The sequence below is a fragment of the Balaenoptera acutorostrata genome, chromosome 12 (genome assembly GCF_949987535.1).
Source record: "Balaenoptera acutorostrata chromosome 12, mBalAcu1.1, whole genome shotgun sequence".
NCBI classification, from domain to species: domain Eukaryota; kingdom Metazoa; phylum Chordata; class Mammalia; order Artiodactyla; family Balaenopteridae; genus Balaenoptera; species Balaenoptera acutorostrata.
Window position 1 is genome coordinate 24,875,419 of NC_080075.1, and position 23,257 is coordinate 24,898,675.

General features: G+C 35.2%; 1 protein-coding gene across 1 annotated transcript in view; it reads left to right on the forward strand.

Annotated features, from left to right (window-relative positions):
• LRRTM4 (leucine rich repeat transmembrane neuronal 4) overlaps positions 1–8,713 on the forward strand; it is a 903,913-nt gene extending 895,200 nt beyond the window's left edge. Inside the window, exon 3 of the mRNA XM_057558684.1 lies at positions 8,492–8,713. Within this exon, the coding sequence (XP_057414667.1) occupies positions 8,492–8,713 (222 nt within the window). The remainder of the gene's footprint in view (positions 1–8,491) is intronic.
• The last annotated feature ends 14,544 nt before the right edge of the window (positions 8,714–23,257 follow it).

The following is a 23,257-nucleotide window of genomic DNA, read 5'->3' on the forward strand; positions in this document are numbered from 1 at the left end:
CCTTTTATTTATTTCCTTTTCCAAATTTCTGAGAAAGGATTACAAAGTAAATCTTAAATTGAATGTGTTTCATGAGCTGATGTTTTGTTTTTCTTTTTGTTTGTTTTCTTTTGTATAGTTTTGTTTTCAAGTTTTGGGAAGTAGATTCATACTCAAGTTCTGTTATAGAAAAGACTTGTCTTTTGCACATCATTGTATATCGTTGAAACTTCCATATTTTTTTAGGGGAAAAATGTGGGTTTTGATATTTTATTGTCTCTATTTTTTACTTAAGTGTTTTGGAAGCAAATTTATATAGATTTCACTTAAATAGTATGTTCATTTTCATTGCACTATTGGGGACACCTTACTTCTTCAAATTCAGGGGCCAGAGCTACAGGAGGAAAGCCTTTAGATGTTAGTATTAGCTACTTAACCCAGCTTTTTAGTCCAAAACCTCAGTGAATGCTGAGAGTGCTGCTAATGTAATAATCTTCCCTGTTGATGGAGTCAAAGTGAACTTCAAAGAATGGCTAGTACTCATTCATTAACTTAATCAACTCTCTGGACACCTCACAAACATGGCATCCTGGTAAGAGAGCAATAAAGCTGTAAGTGGATGTTCTGTTCTGTTTTCCCATCACTGACTTAAAAGTTAGAATTTGGACAACCATGAGTGCACAAATACTACACATTCCCACTTTTAAATAAGACCAGAAAAAGAAAAACAAATGCTACCATGTAAATTTTGTCAGAACTTAAGTTTGAAATGGTCCAAAGAGTCCAGTCAATATAAAAAGTCAACATGCAGTGTGTCTAGCATTGTGCATTTTACGTGCCAGAGTTGCTGTACACACAACTCTGTGTACAACTCTGTGTACAAGCCTTTGTGTACAGGCTAAAGCCTGTAAACAAAATGGAAGTTGGGCAGTTATTAATTTGCACCATTATCATTTTGTTTTCCTTTAAAGTTTTTCTAAAACAAAGGTCATACGTTTAATGAGTGTAGTTAACAAATATTAATAGATTATTTTACGTTTTTCACATTTATGACTTATTTTAATCTTTAAAACAAAGTAGGGGAAAGATAAGATTTTTATTGTTCTTTCATTCAATCAATATGTGAATACCTACTACGTACCTAATCAGTGTCTAGATGATGAAGTTCAATAAGAATGCATTTAAAATTATTTTTATTCATTTTTAACAAATCTTGCCCTTTAATCCCTTGATGTATCATCTTCTCTTGAATTCTTGAATCTTTCTTGTTTCTGGAGATTCTTCACTGTTATAGTTACTGCTTAGGGAGGAAGGTCTTTGTGTGTGTGTATAGATTTTGATTAATTAGTGAATTAGTTGAAGTTTGTAGGTCGCAGAGAGAGAGAGAAGCTATTGATGAAGGCAGCTGAACAACAAGAAATAAAACAGCAGGCAGAGTTTTGTTTCACTTTTGTCACTTGAAAAACTCACCATTTTCTAAAATAGAAGGTGAATTTTCTGGTTCAGGCACACCCTTGCTTGACTTCATGTCCCACGCTGTGAATCCTGGGAGTGATGGCTTATTCTCTTCTTGCATCTCTCTCTGGTTTTACTCCTGGCCAAGGAATTGTTCTAAATCCTGAGTTTTCTTCCTTCCTTACCATCCTGGATACTCAAAGCTGGTGAGTGTCTCATAGGTTTGCAAAGGACCTTCCCCCAGCCCAAACTAGCTTTCCTCCAGTTGCACTGAATTATATGCTAGTAAAGTTTTCTTTTGATCCATTCTCCTGTCTGTCTTGCAGGAATTTCTCAGAGTCTTTGATATGGTGATAGAAAAACACAAACATCTCTATTTTTTTTAATGTCATGTGATATTAAAAGTTTTACTTTTTAATTAGCAGAAACTAAATGCTTAGATAATCAGTGTTTTCTAATGAAGAAGCAAGCCTGTATTTAAAAAAAATGAATAAGAATGTTTCATTGTAGAATGGGATTAAAAATGTCATTTGATAAAACTATTTTGGTTCTTTACTTATTGTGTCTCTTTTCTTTTATATTATAAATGTCTTTAGATATTCAAAACCCAAGGAGGTAAAATTTATGAAAAGGTAATTGTTAATTCTCTCAATTGAGATGTGAAGGATGGAATCAGGTTTGTAGGAACTATTAATTTTACAGCTCAGTCAGATGCTCATAACCTCCTCTGGGATTTTTGCTCTTTGGCTTATGTGCCTGTGATGAGCTTCTCTGGGCTGTAGTGGGTGCTAGCTAGTCTAAGATGCCTCAGTTGATCCACAAGGCCTTCCATCCTTCAATAGTCTAACCTGGGCTTGTTCTCATGGTGGTGGCTAGCCTGGCCAGGATCCTAAGTGCCTTGCAACCCAAACAGTGTTGCCGCCACTTTTCTATTGCCCAAAGAAAGTTACAAGGACAGCCAGTATTAAAGGCAAAGAGAAATAGGCTCTAATTTCTGGATGAAAGGAGCTACTAAGAACTGTGGTCATTTATGGAATCTACTATGTCTGGAACATGTACAGCTTTGGAGCTGTCGTAGTCATGTAGGAGAAACTGATAGGGCATGAAGATAACTTGCAGAGATTATAAGGCATGGTTGACTGAGAGGACCCTGGTAACATTTGTGTTCCTAGTTTCAGTTGCTTCTGAGACTTAGTGGTAACCTTGAACTTCCCTCAGTGTTGCTGTTAAATCCTTTCTTGTGTCTATGAGTCAATTGTCTCCATTTTACCTAACTAACTTAAATGAGTTGAGGTTCTATCAGCTTGTATCAAAATCCTGCAAAAAACCTGTACCCAAACTTGTTTAAATTTTCTTATTCCCTGTCCATTCTTGTCTAATACTAATATATTAAGTAGAATAAAGGCTAAGTTATATATTCATTTAGCTATTGCCCTTCATTTTTCAATTTTATTTCCAATAAACCAAGTGTCCATCTTCATTAAGCAACTCAACTATATTTAATTCCTCATCCAGATTTGTAAGATGGTACTTTTTAGATGGTCTAAGTAGTCAGACACTACACTTTAATTCTAAAAATTAGAGACCGAATGTCATTTAGGAAATTGAAAATCAAATTTTTATGACTTCAATTGAAAGAACTCATACTGAAATGTGAACAATGTTCATGAAAAGTTAATAAATAAAACTAATGATAGTGCATAGTAATTTTAGAATGATCAGGCTATTAAACTACTTATAACTAATGTTAATACCTTTGAGAAAAGAGGGTAATGATATTGGAATTTCATGCTCAAAACAAAACTGAACTTCAGAAGCCTTTCATGATCACATATATCAAGAGTCCACGTTGCTCTCACATTCACTATCTAGAGACATTCATTTCTCATTTTAAATATAATTATTATGGATATAAAACTCTGGGATCTGAAGTAATTTTCAGACTTTTGAAATGCCACATATCCCTCTATAATTTTGCTCTTTCTCCTAAGATTTAAAAATATCCCCTTTTTCTCTTCCCTCTTTGAATCTCTAACACTATGGGCCACTGTAATTGAGACAAGTGTGTCCTTTTATATTCCCTTCAGTATGTTGGAAGAAAAACATATTCTAGGCAAAAGGTAAATAATGTTTTTAGAAAACTGGCACACAGACTAAGGATGTTAAGCTTCTGAATGCACAAAGTAGGAATGAAAGCCCCTGTTAATGAGCCACTCTGTGACCCTTCATGTCCTTGCATCTCTCTGAATAGAAACAAAAGACAGGGCACAGTTTCCAGGAAAGACACTATCAAAGTTGAATAAAATTTGTGTAGGAATATGCCTTTTCAGTATATTCTTCTTTCTTGAGAACCAGGGAGTACTTTCAGAGTTATCTGAAATTTATAGAGGTAAAAGAGGTGTCATTACTGTTCCCTCTTTCAGTGGATTCACAGGAAACTTGGGATAATTAAAGAGACATAATTAGTGATAATAATGTTTCCTCCCCTTTGTAACCTACCTCAAATTTAGTTATGAAATATGTCTCTATAGAAGTTTATATGTTTCTATAAAAGTTTAAATGCAGTTGAGTTGAAATATTCATATTCTCGAGAGAAACAAACAGAATTTTAGTATATTTCCCCCAATGAGTTCCCTTCATTCCACATAACACACCCAGTATCTGTAAATAAAGTGCAGCTTCCAAGGCAGTCAATGAGCAATCAAGCATGTGAATGAGGCCATATTTAAGCAATGTTGTTGTGCTGTGCTACAGAGTGAAGTCCATCAGAGAGCTGATGGAACATGGGGACCATTGGAAAAGCTCTAAGAACACATTTACAAAAATACCAAATACACATTAAGAGGAACTTAAGCAAACTTTGTTTTGACTGCTGGAAACAACGATACACACAGGGACCCAGGTGGTTAATGTACTGTACATTATTATTATGAAGTACAAAACCTCAGTCTCTCAGTTCCTCAGAAACCACAAAGTGAGTTGATTACACAATGCCCTACAGAATAGACTTTAAATGTAAAGGAGCAAACATCGCAGATACTCTTTCAGAGCTTGCCAATTCACTTGGCTTTTGAAGTCTTGCTATCGGGCTGCTGTGAAGGATAACTTTACAATATTTTCACTCTGCTAGAGGTTTTAAGCTTGTCTCAAAAACAATAGAGAGGGCTTCCCTGGTGGCGCAGTGGTTGAGAATCTGCCTGCTAATGCAGGGGACACGGGTTCGAGCCCTGGTCTGGGAAGATCCCACATGCCACGGAGCAGCTGGGCCCGTGAGCCACAATTGCTGAGCCTGCGCGTCTGGAGCCTGTGCCCCGCGACGGGAGGGGCCGCGATAGAGAAAGGCCCGCGCACCGCGATGAAGAGCGGTCCCCGCACCGCAATGAAGAGTGGCCCCCGCTTGCCGCAACTGGAGAGAGCCCTCGCGCGAACCGAAGACCCAACACAGCCAAAAATAAATAAATAAATAAATAAAATCAAGTAAAACTTTAAAAAAAAAAAAAAAAAAAAAAAAAAAAAACAATAGAGAAAATGGCAGAAACCCTTGTTCATTGACATAAAAATAAACTGGTACAACTGTTACAGCAAAACAAATTTTCTGAGTTCAGAGGTGATGCAATATGTAAACCTAAGCCTCTGAAATTAATGGAAGTCCCTTGACAAGTTTGAAGATAAATACCACGGTATCTTAGATATTGGATTGCTCTTTCCTATTATAGTTCAACTTTAGGGATTTTATTTTATACTGGAAATTCAACCATGTTCACAAATGAGCTAATGGTTTTCATCTGTAGATTAACCTGGTTTTCAGAAGGGTCTTTAAGACCCTGTCTTATTCTCACATTCTCTGCTCATACATGTTTGTAGATTCAAGTGTCTTCTCACTGCAATGACTGGAGAAAGACTATACATGAGGATACAAGATGGTGAACAAAATCACAATCCATGCTTAACGTTTATTTTGATGTCTTTTGGTATTTGGTTAATTTGGAGATAATGAGTCATTCCTTTAAATGAAAGTGTGCAAAAAATGTTCTATACCCAGTGAATGTTGCTGTCATTGGAAATGATTTGGTGAATTTTTATATTTTCAAGTAATACTATTTCACCTATCAACAACAACAACAAAAGTAAGAGTGGACTATGTAACTCATAAGGAGGTCTTCTTCATAAAATTCTTCCTGCTGAAATGTCAGAATAATATGATCTGATTTCTACACTTTTTCAGAGTTTTGGTGACCCATGACACCAATCACAGATATCTCAACCTATCCAACACACTTCAAAATCCAATGAGGTTTCCTAAAATAGAACTTGCTGACAAACACAGGTCTATATGAGTAAGAAGAAAAAAAAGAAAAAAATAAAAAAAACTATTGATTTGGGGTAGACCTAACTTTATATTTAGTATTTGGTAATTCGGCCATGTTGTCTTATAATTTGTTCCTTGCTTTCATTATGGGCAGAGAAATTAATGTCTAATATCTAAAAAAATCTCTGTATAAACCCCAATTTTGACCTAGTATGTATTTTTTTCAGATTTTTTTTTGAGGATGGAATTGTATATTCAGGTTATATCAAAGTATAAAGAAGTTACCTCTTCCTCAATATTTCTTAAAATACTTGATGAAAACAGTGTTTGCTTTTCATTAGAAGTAAATATGCCTCATCATAGAAACAAAGCAATATATATTAGTTTAATTTTCTCATTCATTGAGAAAAACAGTGAATTATGAGTTAGGAAAAAAAGAATAGTTAAAAGCAGGAAGGAAATTTATTCAGGCTATTGCTAATCACATTATAATAATATGTAATCTGAATATGTTTTCTGATTATTTTTAAAAAGCATCTTTTATGGTGATTCCCAATTTTTTAAAAAATCACAGTATGATTCAGTAGACACATACTCATATGTACACACAAATGTGAAACAAAAGTTTTATGAAACAACTTACCTTTACTCATATGATATACTCTGATACTTTCTATTCTAATTAATTCTATTTTTAAAATGTTTATCTGGATTTACTAAATTGATTTTATAACTCATTAATGAGTTGTGATCTGCCATAGAAAACATTGTTTTGATCTATATCTTTAAAAATGTGAGGAGGTGACTTTTATCTTAATAAGTATAGAGTGTTAAAAACAATTCTCATACAAAAAGACAGTGAATTTGTGTCAAAATTTTATTCAACACATTAATAAGGATATCAGGAAGAAAACACAAGACCTAGTTTAAAGAGCATTTGAGGTATTTATATAGTAATTGGAGGAATGGATTCTGAAAATAAGGTTGCTAAGTGAGATATAAGACTAGTTAACTTCCTACAGAACAATTAAGCCACAGTTAACTTCTCTACTAAATTATAAAATTATAACAACTTATCATTTTCCACAGTTTAACCTACAGAAAGAGCCAGATATAGCCCAGTCAGGAGACAGACAACCTATCAGAGATTTTTACAAAGAATTTTATAAAGTAGTGCTAAGTAAATACAGAATTTTTGCTAAGTTCATGCAAAGGCTAAAAGACAGTGTCATAGTATAACATAGACAGCAACTTCAGGAAATACTGCCACTCCTACCACCTATAGAATTAAGGAACTAAAGGAACATGTTGGAATCATTAAAAATCAAATACTTGGAGGAGGAGCTTTGTGGAGATGAACCTCATATTTCCCTGGTGCTAGAGTCTCTGTGGCGGACATGATGAGATCAAATGTTGGAAATGCAAATGTTGAAAAGATTACAAACCAGAATCACCTGCTGTTATGGAAAGGCACTGCTGCAGCCAGAATGAAGAAGTGTTATTGGGGTAAATATCTGGAGCAGGAAAAAGCAGAGAGCAGTCCTTCTATCTTCTCTAGTCTTGCCATCTCCCTCCAGTGGTCCCCACTGGCAAAGTTTAACAGGGAGCAGCAGGTCAAACAGAAATGTGATTTGCAAAGCCCCTGTCCAGCATCATAAAGCCAACTGCAGAACTGGGGCTGGAGCCAAGAGACAAAGGTTTAGGCCACTACTACCTTTAACCTTACAGGACAGTGAAGGGTTTGCAATTTTATCATTTGTGGACTGTTATCAAGAGTCATATTGGATCTAGTGAGTTATGAGAAATGCTGTAGCATGAAAGCAAGAATTAAGCAATCATCATTTTCCTTTTTCTAGTTTTGAGACATTTTTCTTTATCGGAAATTTGTGATATAATTAAAAGCTGTACAGAGAATCAAAATTACTATAATTTTAACATTTTCAGCATTTCTTATTAAAGAGATTTCTATAGACCATTATTCAGGTTTATTATTCTAACATTAGACACATTTTAGCTTATTAGATTAAAATCAACAACATTATTATTACGAATGCAAAGATGTGCCGCCTTTCATGATTCTAGAGTACTTTTGTTCAGAAATTATAGAATTGTTAGTAATAATATGTGAGAAACTGTAATTTTAAAAAAAGTTAAATAAAAGTTATATATGTCCATAATAAAGATTTCAATGATTTATAAAGATATTTTTGAAAGTAAAAAAAAAATCTATATGTTCAGTTTTATTCACACAAAATGGATCCTACTATACATTCTTTACAACTTAATTTTTTCACTTAATATCATATCTTACCATATTACACAAGTTGATATTCCCCAATCTTTGTATTATCTGCATTCAAATGTACATGTACATAATATATGTTAAAATTATTTAACATAACATAATTATGTTAAATTTTGATGGGAATTTAGGTTGTTTCTAACTTTCTGCTATGTTGATAGATGATAAATGATGGATGGACAGATGATAGGACACACACTGAAAAGTCTTTATATATGATTTCATATACAAGGTATATATACACTTTGTACGTAAAATGATATATAATGGACAAAACAATACTGAGTTACATACTAACAAGCATTATTTTGTTTAATGTTTATTTATAGTTGGATCAGAAAGTGATGACTTAAAACACCATGAAAGAGAACAAAATACAATCCTATGAGTGTCATCTTCTCATCCAAAGCATTTTTATAATCAGTATCTTTCTTTCTCATAACCAGATCCTACACCACGTGAAGCCCTTGCCATATTATAGCTACGACCAGCCGGTGATCAGGTACTGCCAGGCTCACCAGCCACTCCATGTCAACAAGGGCTACGAAGCAGTGTCTCCAGAGCAGGACGAAACTCCCAGCCTGGAGCTCGGGCCCGACCACAGCTTCATCGCCACCATAGCCAGGTCTGCAGCCCCAGCCATTTACCTTGAGAGAATAACAAACTAACGTGAAAGGCAACTAACTCCTCATTGGGGAACTCGACGCGGGGAAGGAAGGCCTTCATTTTAAAGGACAATGGGTGTCCAAATCACGCAATCCAGCCTGCTCATCGTTCCTAAGACATTTATGACATAGACGAAAGGAAACAAACAAATAAAAAACTGCTTAAAGAGGGCAGTGGATGCACCTGCAGCATAACCAGGAGAACTACAGAATTCTCTTTGCTTTAAAACATACAAACAGAAATGTTCCTGGATGTAAATAGTAAAAGTGTCAAGTTCTTATAAAAATAGATTTCACCTTAGCTACCTATAGGTTTGTTTGTATATTTTGCTTTTTCTACACTGCATGGTTCCTGGGCTGGAGAACCACAGGGGGTGGGGGGTGGGGGGAGCATCAAACCAGGTGTGGGTGGGAAGTTGGGGAAACAATACAGTTTTCTTTGTTAGGTGTGTGTAACAGATTATTAAAATTGCTTTCATTTCATTTTTCTTTTAAAAATGTCATTTGTTCATGTTTGGTTTGTTTTATTTTTTTTTTCCTGGTCAAGCAATGCTGTTCCCAATTCTAAACATGTGTGTTCAAACTTATGTTGTACCAAAAGAAGATTTGGTGTACCACAGACCACAAAGAAATAAAGTTGACCACAAAGTTTGACAAAGCTACTGGAATGAAAATCCAACAAAATCTGGGCAAATGATCCTTGAAGGCACATTGTATACAATGTGAGTTTTGATTTTTTTTTTTTTTTTTTCCTACTGGCAGTCCTCACTGTGAGTTTTCACTGTGTGAGAGGTGAATAAAAAGACGTGAAGACCTCCAAATGAGAAGACAACCAGAAATATTCTCACCTGGACTAGGGGTATATGAAGAACAAAGGTCATGTGGTCAATGAATGAAACTGCCAAGCTACAAATTTCTAAACACAAGATAATGTGTAACCTTGGTTTTTAAATTAATTATCAATTAACTTTTGTGTAATTTTTATCAATAAAAGAAAAAAATGTTAGAAAAATAAACATATTATTTTGCAATTGGTACACCACAGCCCACCTAATGTTGAGTGCTTTGTCTCTATATTATAGAATCTTTCTAGTCTATATCAGAGCAATTTAAGAAGAATATGTTGGTATCTATCAAGTGCCTTCTGTATGTTCCACCCTCAGGTAAGGAAGTCCTGAAAAAAGAAGTATGAGATACCTTATGAACTAACTGGATTCATAATTACTTCTGGAGACATGATGTAACTCAAACAGAATTAAATAACAATATGAGAAAAAAGTAAGTGTCCTTGAAAGGGTTAGAGGTTGAATGATCTTCTAGGAGAGCGAGAACTGTGCGGAAATTGATTACTAATCTGAAAAAAGCATAGTGATCACCCATTTTTTTAACAAAGGAAATACCTATGAACACATCAGTTGAACCATTTTCACTTGACTTCCTTGGTTCTGTGATGCTATATCTCATCAATTCTCTGATTCACTATGGACATTATCCTGATCTAACCACTGGTCTGATTTGATATTTTAAAACAAATTGAAATTATATAGTCTATGTCATCCTTTATTAAGTGAGATTTTGCATTCTGAATGGTGCTAGCATGTGGTGGTACTAGTGGGTTTTCTGAAGAACTAAATAGATAGCTGGCATCCATTTAATTCCAAATTCTCCTAAAATAATAATAAAAGAGCTTTGTCAATTACTTTCACATCAAAGTAAACAAGCATAAAGTATAAGAATTTTTTTTTTCTCAAAGTCATTCTGTCTTACTATGATTTTAAATTAGATTTGAAGTTAAATTCTATCTTAATTGATTAAACAATTATGTCATATTAAAGAAAATTAAATCAAAGGAAGTTTTTCACATTGGAACACAGGCTGTTGCTCTCAGATTCTTGTAACCTTCCTGCTAACATTTATAAATTTGGATTATATTATATCTGGCCATGTTTCCTAACTATTCAAGTAGAATGAATTGACTATGAGTTTAAAAATTAAAGATAGTTCTTTGGCATTTTGATTTTTTAATTTAATAATTATTTAACAGATTTGTAGCAGAACATTTTGGAGTGCCTGCCCAAATTACAAGGATTCTCTTAACCCTTCCCACCTTCTCCATTTATCCAACATCAGCCATATATCCCATCTGCCACCCCACCCCTGCCTGAAGTGATTTACTAGAGGTCATACCTGAAAAATCTTGACCAAATTTGGCTTAAATCAACAATTTATTCTGTTTATTTCTGTTTCTTGTAAACAAAAGAGAGTCCTAAATTGATAATATTCTTCATGTTATTTAAAACTGCCATATTTGGCCAACTGTTTCCTCAAGTCTAATGTGAAATACTGAACTGCTAACAAAACAGACAACATTATGACAAGGCTATACCCTCTGAATAGGAAAACTTTCAAATAATTTTTTTTTTTAGTATCATTTACATATGCCAGAACAAGTTATACTGAGCTTTGGAACTCTATTGATGATTAAACAAAAAACCAAACCAGCCAACCAACCCAACAAACCAAAAAACCTAAAAAAAATCTTTGCTTAAGTAGGCTTAGAAAAGTTCTTAACTGAAAAATTCAAGCTTGATATTGTATGAGAGATCAAGTAGATTTTTAGAGAAAACAGCTTCTTGAAAAAATTAGTGATATTTCAGCAGATGACTTAAGAACCAAATATTGGATTATTCATCCTTTAAACACAAAAGTCAATCATATCTATGCTGAAAGCCTGGTGTAAACAAGGAGGATGCAAGGTTTCTGTTAGTCACCACTCAGACTAAATTATTGTCTGGACTCCTCAATGATATGGAGCAAACTTGTCCCCTCAGGTCACTTTCATCACCATGTCTGGTTCATTCAAGTGCTATGCAAACTGATTGCCCTAGATTCCCCCTTCTCCCTCAACATGGAAGAGAGTTTTAAATTTGGGATTGTGGCCCCATTAAAAGGTGGCATTCAATGAGTCAAACGACACACTTAGTATTTTCCTAGCGTACAGTGGAAGAAATATATCATACCTCTAGAGACATTTTGATTTTTTTTCTCTACTTATAGCTAACATAGTTTTTTTTTTTTTTTTACTGTCTTCTAAAAGTCAGGAATTATTTTTTTTTTTTTTTTTTTTTTAATTTTATAGCTACTTTATTTATTTATTTCTTTTTTATTTTTGGCTGTGTTGGGTCTTCAGTTCTTGCGACGGCTTTCTCTAGTTACGGCAAGTGGGGGCCACTCTTCATCGCGGTGCAGGGACCGCTCTTCATCGCGGTGCGCGGGCCTCTCACTATCGCGGCCCCTCCCGTTGCGGGGCACAGGCTCCAGACGCGCAGGCTCAGTAGTTGTGGCTCACGGGCCCAGCTGCTCCGTGGCATGTGGGACCTTCCCAGACCAGGGCTCGAACCCGTGTCCCCTGCATTAGCAGGCAGATTCTCAACCACTGCGCCACCAGGGAAGCCCAGGAATTATTTTGATTTTACTTATTTTTCATGTTAAAATGTTAAAGAGCCCTAAAACAAGTTATGCTCTATTTCAAGACCATCCTGATTAGTAATTTGATTTTATACTATAATATTTATTGAACCTCTGAAAGCTATGCAGGTTGAGGAATATCATGGAGTATTTATAGAGCAAGGACATGGAAACCATGCCTAAACGGAATTATGAATGTGATACATACAGACTGGAATGGTCAATTATTTGAACATTCTGATTACATTTTTCATAAATATTCTTAGTAATGCTGAGTTTGCTTTTACTTATTGTATTATGCAATAAAGAAATATCTAAAATCAGAAACTATAAATATTGTGTGTGTGTATATATATATATATATATATATATATATATATATATATCTGTTTAAATTTTCATTCTATTGTAGCTCTTCTCACAATATTTCATATATGACCTTCTGAGACTAAAGATGTAAATGATGAGTCATCATTTGCAGAATGCCAAAAACCCAAATACTTTGAAAATTAAAAGTAGACTAAGTCATAATATATCAAATAATTTCACTCAATAATAAGACAGTGTGAGGGGAAGGAGACCTCTAGGAGGATGCCCCTGGCATCTGCCATTGGCCTTCATGCCACACTTTTGCCAGTAGCTTGAGTGAAGTTGTGGTAGATCTACACTACAAAGTGATCCCTGTCATGAAACTGAGAAAGGAAAGAAAATGTAGTATCCCAATCTGTAAACCCTTGTGTTTTTTGAGCAATCAATGCATGTGAATTACAACAAGACCACCAAAGAAAACAAGTCATAGAGATGTCCAAAATAGAGAATGTTATTGTTTGAATCTAAGCTTTACTAGTCAAACCACACCTGGAATTCAGTATCAGTGTTATATCAGCAAGGAGACATCTACAAGAATAATAAACAGAATATTGAAATTTATGCAATCCATAGCATATATCCTTGCTTATTGAAGCACTGAAAGCAGGACCATTCATTGGATGAAGCTATTAAAGAATTACAGATAATCAAACAGTGAAGAGAAGCAAAGAGAAGAAAATTCATTCTGCTCTACAGGCCCATGACAGCCACACAGTGTTAGTAATTGATTATTTAGCTGATGCTTCCAAGACTTTCATGGCAATAACCAGCCTAGATCCTTGTCAAGCTCCTCATCTCTACACCTCTCTAATTTCTAAAGCCTCATGGCATCTCATAAAGGCATATTTACCATATTGCATGTTGTATAACCTTGAATTGCCTTTAAATCAGAAGAGCATAACCAGCATCACCAGTCTAAGTTCAGAAACTCAAGTTATCTATCATTGAAACTAAGTTTTAATTTTACTTAGTCCAGGTGCATGCATGTAGTGTCAGGACCTTGGCATTGTTCCTATAACAAAATTCTGTAACTGCCTTCTGTTTTGTTCCCTGGAGTTCTGAGTTCCTCCTGCCTTGGCACATCTCTAGGATCCAGGTTCCTCCAAGGCTGAACAATGTCTTTTTCTTGCCCATATTACTAGGCACCTGATTTCTGCCTATGAATCCCAGTCATTTGTTACCAAACCTGCTTTGCTGATCTCTAAATGACCTCAGTTTCTCAAACATCCAATGTGGTCTGCTGCAGCCTTTGCTTCTGCTTGTAGTACCTCTTGGGCAGGTGCTCTATCCTCTTGATATGATACCTTGCTAGCTAGCTACTCAATTCCCTGTCTACTATTGTTGAGCTTGTACTACAGCGGGGTACAATCCAGTTTCAAAAAAACTGCCCATTCTACTCGATTAAGGTCTGAGTCACTGTTTAGATTATAATATGCAGTAGTTTTCAGGTTCTCAAATGTTGCATGCATGACAATTACCTGAAAGGCTTTTTAAAACAGATTGGTGGGCCCCACCCTCAGCACGTCTGATGCATTAAGTCATGGGTGAAGTCTGATAATATTCATTCCTAGTAGGTGATGTCAGTGCTGCTGGTATGAGGACAACATTTTGAGAACCACTTTGCTATAGAGCATAGATATTTATATTCTTGTAGGCTGATGACTCTGTGTGAGGACTCAACTTTATATTTCATATTTACTTAGAATTTAATGTTAAATGAATCTTTAAAATAAGAATTGACTTAAGTGGAAACATTATGTAATCACGTAACATGAGAGGCCTATACCTTTCTGTACAGAGCATGTTCTATAATGTGCTGTGTAATACTAACAGAAGATGGTTTCTATAAAAGCAAAGAAACAAAAAATAAACATCAGCAACAACCACAACAACAAAAGAGGTTCCTATGTTCAAATTAAATTCATAAAATGTTGCATGTGACATGCTCCCTTTGGAAATTCACAAGGCCCTATAACATTTAAAGATATCAGAAATATTGTGGTCAAGAAACCCATTTCTCTTGGTTTAATCCTGGGTTTTCTACAATAGATGTGTCCCAACACAATATCCTTCTCTAATTTACTACCTAACAAAATCCTCCAGAACTAATATTCTATAGAACTGAGTTTGTAAATGTTGATTTAAAGAATGCTCTTACTTTGCCCATCAAGGAAAGCATGTACCTTTGCAAATAACTATTTCCACATTTACAAATAACATAATGTACTCTTTACTTCTGAGATTCAGTGAGGCTTTTATTTAAATTAAGAACACAATATATTTTAATCTCTCTAGTAACAGAGCATATGTCAAATTCATCTGGATTAAATGAGAATGAATATGATAAGACCCTGGTATCATGAATGGAAAATATTTAATAGATCTCTCCATATATTACATTCCTCTTCCCTTGTTGGAGATTAGGCCCATTGTTTCTGCTGTGTAAGGCATTGGAAAATCATAATAAATCAACAAAAGCACACAGTAATGTGGGAAGCCTTTATTATCTGAGTTGACAAGTTCCTGATCAGTCACTAGCCTCAGGTGCTGTCATTTATTCATCTGTGTTTTCTGGGCTAGAGTTTATCCTCAGACAAGAAATAAGATTGCTGGTAGAAGGGGAGGTGAGAGGACCAAACATGGGCCTTGGTTCATCTTATCTAAGTCATTTCCTTAGCAGATCCAAGGAATTAATTGCAGTGTTAAAAAGCATTTTACATTTCCTATGCTCATTATTGTTTGCTTTTCAAAATAATATAAGAATAAAAATGCATTGAAAGGAGATCAGACATGAGTTCAGATTTTGCACATGTTATAAAAGCTACCCTAATGGAAATGATGGAAGAACTATATGATGAGTATTCCCTGGAGTCAAAAATATTCATATTATCAAAATTATTGAGTTTTGCTGTACCCCTTTAGCAGGGCACTCACTTGATTTTAGATAATGGAGGAAATCTGATGGAGGATGACTAATGTGTGGATTAATCAGGCAATGGATTACTCTGCTCAGGCTGCCATAACAAAATACCATAAACTGTTTGGCTTAAACAAAAATTTATTTTCTCATGGTTCTGAAGGCTGAAGAGCCCAACCTCAAGGCTCCAGCATGATTTGCTTTTGGGTGAGAGCTCTCTTCCTGGCTTGCAGACAGCCACCTTCTTGATATTGTACACACAGCAGAGAGAATGTACTGTTTAGTGTTTCCTCTTATAAATACACTAATCCTATCAGATCAGGGCTCCATCCTCATTACCTCATTTAAACCTAATTACCTCCTTATAGACCCCATCTCCCAATACAGACTCATTGTGGGGATTAGGACTTCAACATATAAATTTGGTGGGAATGCAGTTCAGTCGATAGCAGACAGGAAACCAAACCAAACCAAACCAAGAAAAACATCAGCTGCAGGATACCTACTAGAATGATTCAACTGAATCACTTTATTTATTTATATATGGGAAAGAGCCAGTTTACTCTAGAAGAAGAATTCTTGAGGGGAATGCAGTTTATTTGGGGTTCTGAGTGAGTATGAACTCTAAATATATTTATAGATAATATAGGTCTACTTTGTTTTGGCCAAATGAAGTATTAATATAGATCTTAATAAGGTCATCAGAGGAGGTAATTAAGAAAGTTTTATATATCATCTTAGAGTTCTTAAAGAAATCTATCACTTAGAAAAACAAAAGTCCCAAATTGGTTTTACATTAGTCCCATGATGTGCTTTGCACAAAAGTGTTCCAAGGTCAAGTAACCTTAAGGGAAAGCCATATGTTTTATCCACCCTCTCAGACATTCTCAATGCTCATTTATATATTAAAATCTTTGAGAATTTCTATAGTAAAGAGGGTGCTTGAATCCATTATTTCCCAAACGTTATTGAATTTTGGAATATTCTTCATTGAAATAACAGTTATTGAGACCTGTAGAGTTACTTTTACACAGAGTACATTTAGGAACACATTTTTTGCCTAATGAAGAGCTATCCAATGAAGGGAAGAGAAATAGGAGAATTTAGTGTGGGTATAAAATTCTCACATTAAAAATGTAACTTTCTGGAAGATATTCTACTCTAAAAATGAGCTATCTAATTTGTCATCAAAGTAAATATTTTGAGCTTTTTGTCAGAGTATATTATACAAACAACGCATGGAGTACCAATTTCTACACAAGCAGAGTATCTCAGTTCTCAATATTTTATCATGGTTTGAAAATAATTGATATACTGTGTTTTCTTACACTTTGAAATTCACATAGAGTATGATGAGTAGACTCTTGGGATGTTGGAAATCATAACAGTATTGTGGAATAAACTGGAGAACTGAGAATAAAGAAGAGATTCAGGTAGGGTAAAACATTCCTGTCTTTAATGATTGAGATGATAGTAATATAAAAAGGGGAAGTGTGCTTGCTCCTTTTCCCAGATGCAAAAAATCTAGATGGCAATTTTTAGTTCCATGTCAGAAGTGCTATAATAAAGAAGGGGATAGAATTGGAACACATACTAGAGTGACACAATTGGCAAAAGTGGAAATACCACATTGAGGGTCGGCAAAATGGAAAGAGTTTTCAAAAGAGGGCAACAGTACTCAGAGGTAAGAAGAACATGAATGGTTCAAGGAAACAGAATGCAGTAAGTGAAGAAAGAGGTGGTATCAGGTGAAGTTAGAAAAGTAATCAGAGGCCAGATCATGCAATGTGAAGGCAGCTATGCTGCATTTGGGCTTTAACTTAAGTTTAGAATTTATACTCCAGCAACAAGGGTGTCATAAATGGATCTTAATAAGAATAGTAAACATATTTTGGCTTTGGTATGAAGACTGGGTGAAGTGAGACAGACGAGAACCTTGGAGATCAGTTAGGAGTCTACTTCAATATGTCACTTGAGAGATGATGAATGACTTATGAAAATGCCAATGGGAGTTAAGAGCAGAAAACAATAGAGAGGATAGTAAAGATTCATAAAGTGCTTACTGTGTCCCATGCACTGTTCCAATAATTGTATTTAATGACCCACAACAATTCTTTGACATATAGTCACTACTGTTAGCTTCATTTTACAGATAAGAATGCAAGAAATGGAGAAGTTAAGGTAGTAAGTCACAGAAGCATTATTCTAATCCAGAAAGTCTCCTCAAGAGAGAGGCTCTGTTAGCACCTATGCTCTATGACATTTTAGGACTTCACATGTGAGCTTTCTAGGAAGTAGAAGCAGCAGGACCATGCAATAGGGAGCAGGCAAAAATTGAGGAAATGGGAGGTACTGAGGATAGTGCCCATATTCCTGATTTGAGCAACTAAGAACATATTATTACATATTATGATATTATTATCTAAGATAGCAGCCACAGAAGGAATGACATGGTTTGTGGTAGAAAATAATGAATTCTCTTTTGGACTTGTTGACTTTAAAAAAACTTGAGAATTTTCAACTAGTGCAATTCAGGGACTAGTGAGATAGATATATCTGAAATTAAGAATGGTAAGGGTGATATATACACTACCAAACGTAAAATAGATAGCTAGTGGGAAGCAGCCACATAGCACAGAGAGATCAGCTCGGTGCTTTGTGACCACCTAGAGGGGTGGGATAGGGAGGGTGGGAGGGAGGGAGATGCAAGAGGGAAGAGATATGGGGACATATGAATATGTATAACTGATTCACTTTGTTATAAAGCAGAAACTGACACACCATTGTAAAGCAATTATACTCTAATAAAGATGTTTAAAAAAAAAAAAGAATGGTAGGGGTGTGTATATTAGCATTTAATATTGAATCCACGGGAATTGAAGAAATGGATCATGGACTGTGTGTATATCGAGAAGGAAAGTGGGACCATATCAAAACCCTAGTTAACAGAAAAAGTGCCATTAAAGGAGAATCAAAAGGATTACCTGGAAAAACATCAGGATAACAAGAATTATAGATTTCATTGAAGGAGAGAATTTTCCAGCTTTGGCAAACAACATAAAGGCCTGTCTTGGCAAGTAGTGAAAACTTGTTAGTACAAATATTAACGTGGGTATCTGATGTCCAACTGCTAGAATAGTGTATAAAGTGGTTTGCAATAGTTAGGAGTTTGAACTAAATGACATCTTGGTTCCTTCTAAATTCTAATGATGCTGTACATTTTTCCATTAAAGGCAAAATGATATATATCCCCAGATTCCCAAACTGTGTGATTATTTTCAGTACTTGAGATGAGAAAACACATCCTGAAGTTCATTTATGTCAGTTTCAATTTCTACTAATTTTTAATTTGGTATGCAGTTATGCTAGGTGGGATAAGTATAATAAAACGTATTATTTGTCAAACTTTCCAGTCTCAAAATTAAATATTGAATGACTAGGGAATTTCTACAGTACTTATTTCAAACTGAATATGAACTATTCAGGTGTTTTCAAATTTGCCAACATTCTGGAGCCTGGCATATAGTAGGTATACAATAAACATTTGTTAGAAATGAAAGAATAAAACAAATCCATGGTATAATTTTCATGTTTGAAATCAGTGTGAAGATACTATTTATGAATACAGATCTTTTTAATTTTCTAGCTGCATAATACTTTCCAGTATTTATTCCATTGTGGGTTTTTACCCCAAAGAATATCAAGGACCCTGCCTGCCAGAAACAGAATGATTACTTGAGTAGTCTCATAATTTTTACCTTTAATATTAAATATATATGTTTGTAACAATTTCTATAGCTTGCTTAAGGAATCTTTTCAGGTCATAAAAAATAAATTTTCCAATATCTTATTAATATTTATAATCCTTCCCCCAAAACACACACAATTTGAAATGTTGAGTAAGAGTAGGATTAGATGCTGTTTATTTATGACTGAAACACACTAGATGAGATCCAGAAAAACTGTCATAAAGTCTGACACCATTTTTATGTTTGACAGATGATAGTTTTGAATTCTTACCATTCCCCTTTGCCCTTCTCTCCTACACCTGGGTTAGCTAATAAGAAAACCTGAATGCTTGGAGCAAGTGGGAAATTAAAACCATGCAAGCCCCATCCTGTATGCAGGGACCCAAGCCCAGCCCCACCCTGTAGCTACCATAAATCCCATGCCACTCTCCTTTCCCTGCTTTCTCAAGACCATTTTTGAACCAGCTTGGGAGCCTGCCCTTTTCTCTCCAGAAAGTCTCATTATGTGAGTAATAAACTTTTTCATACCCTCTTGGTGCGTGTGAGGTGTCATCAGTCTCAACATTCAAACCAAAGCAAAAACCCAAACAGAATAAGCATTGTCTGTGGTTACTAAGACTTCTGGGCCCCTACTGGGCCCCATAAATTATATGACTAATACTTAACACAAATTTCTATGACAACAGCACTTAGCAATGCTCTTTTTTATAGTATACTATATAATCAATATTTTTCTCCTTTTAGAAGAATGATTCTCATCTGTCCTTCCCCTTTATTCCTCACTGGTAAACTTGTATGTATAAATTTATATATTTAAGTCCACTTTCTCCTGGTAGGTAAAACAAATTAATGAATATATATATGGCCCAAGGAAGCTTGCTTTTGGCAATTTGTAATGCTGTATCAACTAATTAAACAAAATACTGTACTCTCTGTGTAGAAATTTGTGAAATGTTGACTAGCTTCTTCATGGATGAAGTAATTTTCCCTTTCAAGTTTATATTTTTTAAAGCCTTTGGTAACTCACCTAGTTCTTCCTATATTCCCCAGAGTACTGTGGTAGGGACTATGTTATGTGTTTACCACATCATTTTCCTTTCCTATGGAAAGCTGAAAAACTACAATTCTCAGTAGCCCTGATGGTTAAATTTGGACCATATGATTGGGTTCTGCCAGTATAAAAGTGAGTGAAAGTCATCTGTTATTTGTGGCCTGAGACAGTTAAAAACAGGTTGGAATTCTTCATTGAATTCTTCATCCTCTCTCTTTTGTATCCATGGCTTGTGGAAAGATCCTGGCTTCCTGAATTACCATTAAGGAAGGAGCAGGTTCTAAATGCAGCCACCTGAACACAACCAACAGCTCTGGTATTTGGAATCTTGTGCCAAGCCACCGAGAACGAATGGGCTTTGTTACTGCTGCAAAGCTTAACTTCTTATGACTAATACTAATACCAAAATATTCACAAACAACACTTACTTTCTCAGTTACATACAAGGAGGTCTCTATGACCTTTAGCCAGTTACTTTAGTATTAAATTAGACAAATTCTGAATATTAACATCCACTGAAGCAGTATTTGTATTTATTTATTTATTTATTTATTTATTTTTACACTATTTTTTTTTTTTTTTTTTACATCTTTATCGGAGTATAGTTGCTTTAGAGTGTTGTGTTACTTTCTGCTGTATAGCAAAGTGAATCAGCTATATGTATACATATATCACCATACCTCTTCCCTCTTGAGCCTCCCTCTCACTCTCCCTATCCCACCCCTCTAGGTGGTCACAAAGCACCCAGCTGATCTCCCTGTGCTAGGTAGCTGCCTCCCACTAGCTATCTATTTTACACTAGGTAGTGTATACATGTCAACGCTACAATCTCACGTCGTCCCAGCTTACCCTTCCCTGACCCTCCCTGTGTCCTCAAGTCCATTTTCTACATCTGCATCTTTATTCCTGTCCTGCCACTAGGTTCATCAGAACCTTTTTTTTTTTTTTTTAGATTCTTTATATATGTATTAGCATATTGTACTTGTTTTTCTCTTTCTGACTTACTTCACTCTGTATGACAGAATATAGGTCCATCAACCTCACTACAAATAACTCAATTTCATTTCTTTTTATGGTTGAGTAATATTCCATTGCATATATGTGCCGCATCTTCTTTATCCATTCATCTGTAGATGGACATTTTGGTTGCTTCCATGTCCTGGCTATTGTAAATAGTGCCGCAATGAACATTGTGGCACATGACTCTTTTTGAATTATGGTTTTCCCAGGGTATATGCCCAGTAGTGGGATTGCTGGGTCATACGGCAATTCTCTTTTTAGTTTTTTAAGGAACCTCCATATTGTTCTCCATAGTGGCTGTATTAATTTACATTCCCACCAACAGTGCCAGAGAGTTCCCTTTTCTCCACACCCTCTCCAGCATTTATTGTTTGTAGATTTTTTGATGATGGCCATTCTGACTGGTGTGAGGTGATACCTCATTGTGGTATTGATTTGGATTTCTCTAATGATTAGTGACTTTGAGCATCTTTTCATGTGTTTGTTGGCAATCTATATAACTTCTCTGGAGAGATGTCTATTTAGGTCTTCTGCCCATTTTTGGATTGGGTTGCTTGTTTTTTGAATATTGAGCTGCATGAGCTGCTTGTATATTTTGGGGATTAATCCTTTGTCTGTTGCTTCATTTGCAAATATTTTCTCCCATTCTGAGGGTTGTCTTTTCATCTTGTTTATGGTTTCCTGTGCTGTGCAAAAGCTTTTAAGTTTCATTAGGTCCCATTTGTTTATTTTTGTTTTTATTTCCATTAGTATAGGAGGTGGGTCAAAAACGATCTTGCTGTGATTTATGTCATAGAGTGTTCTGCCAATTTTGCCCTCTAAGAGTTTTATACTATCTGGCCTATACATTTAGGACTTTAATCTATTTTGAGTTTATTTTTTTGTATGGTATTAAGAATTGTTCTAATTTCATTCTTTTCTATGTAGCTGTCCAGATTCCCAGCACTATTTATTGAAGAGGCTGTCTTTTCTCCATTGCATATTCTTGCCTCCTTTATCGAAGATAAGGTGATGATATATGCGTGGGTTTATCTCTGGGCTTTCTATCCTGTTACATTGATCTATATTTCTGTTTTTGTGCCAGTGTCATACTGTCTTTATTACTGTAGCTTTGTAGTATAGTATGAAGTCAGGGAGCCTGATTCCTCCAGCTCCATTTTTCTTTCTCAAGATTGCTTTTGCTATTCACGGTCTTTTCTGTTTCCATACAAATTGTAAAATTTTTTGTTCTAGTACTGTGAAAAATGTCATTGGTCGTTTGATAGGGATTGCATTGAATCTGTAGATTGCTTTGTATGGTATAGTTATTATCACAATGTTGATTCTTCCCATCCAAGAACATGGTATGTCTTTCCATCTGTTTTTATGATCTCTGATTTCTTTCATCAGTGTCTTATGGTTTTCTGCATACAGGTCTTTTGTCTCCTTATGTAGTTTATTCCTAGGTGTTTTATTCTTTTTGTTACAATGGTAAATGGGAGTGTTTCCTTAATTTCTCTTTCAGATTTTTCATCGTCAGTGTATAGGAATGTAAGAGATTTCTGTGCATTAATTTTGTATCCTGCTACTTTTCCAAATTCATTGATTAGCTCTAGTAGTTTCCTGGTGGCATCTTTAGGATTCTCTATGTATAGTATCATGTCATCTGCAAACAGTGACAGTTTTACTTCTGCTTTTCCAATTTGGATTCCCTTTATTTCTTTTTCTCTCTGATTACCATGGCTAAAACTTCAAAAGGTATGTTGAATAATACTGGTAAGAGTGGGTACCCTTGTCTTGTTCCTGATCTTAGAGAAAAGGTTTTCAGTTTTTCACCATTGACAATGATGGTGGCTGTGGGTTGTCATATATGGCCTTTATTACATTGAAGTAGATTCCCTCTATTCCCACTTTCTGGGGGGTTTTAATCATAAGTGGTGTTGAATTTTGTCGACAGCTTTTTCTGCATCGATTGAGATTATCACATGGATTTT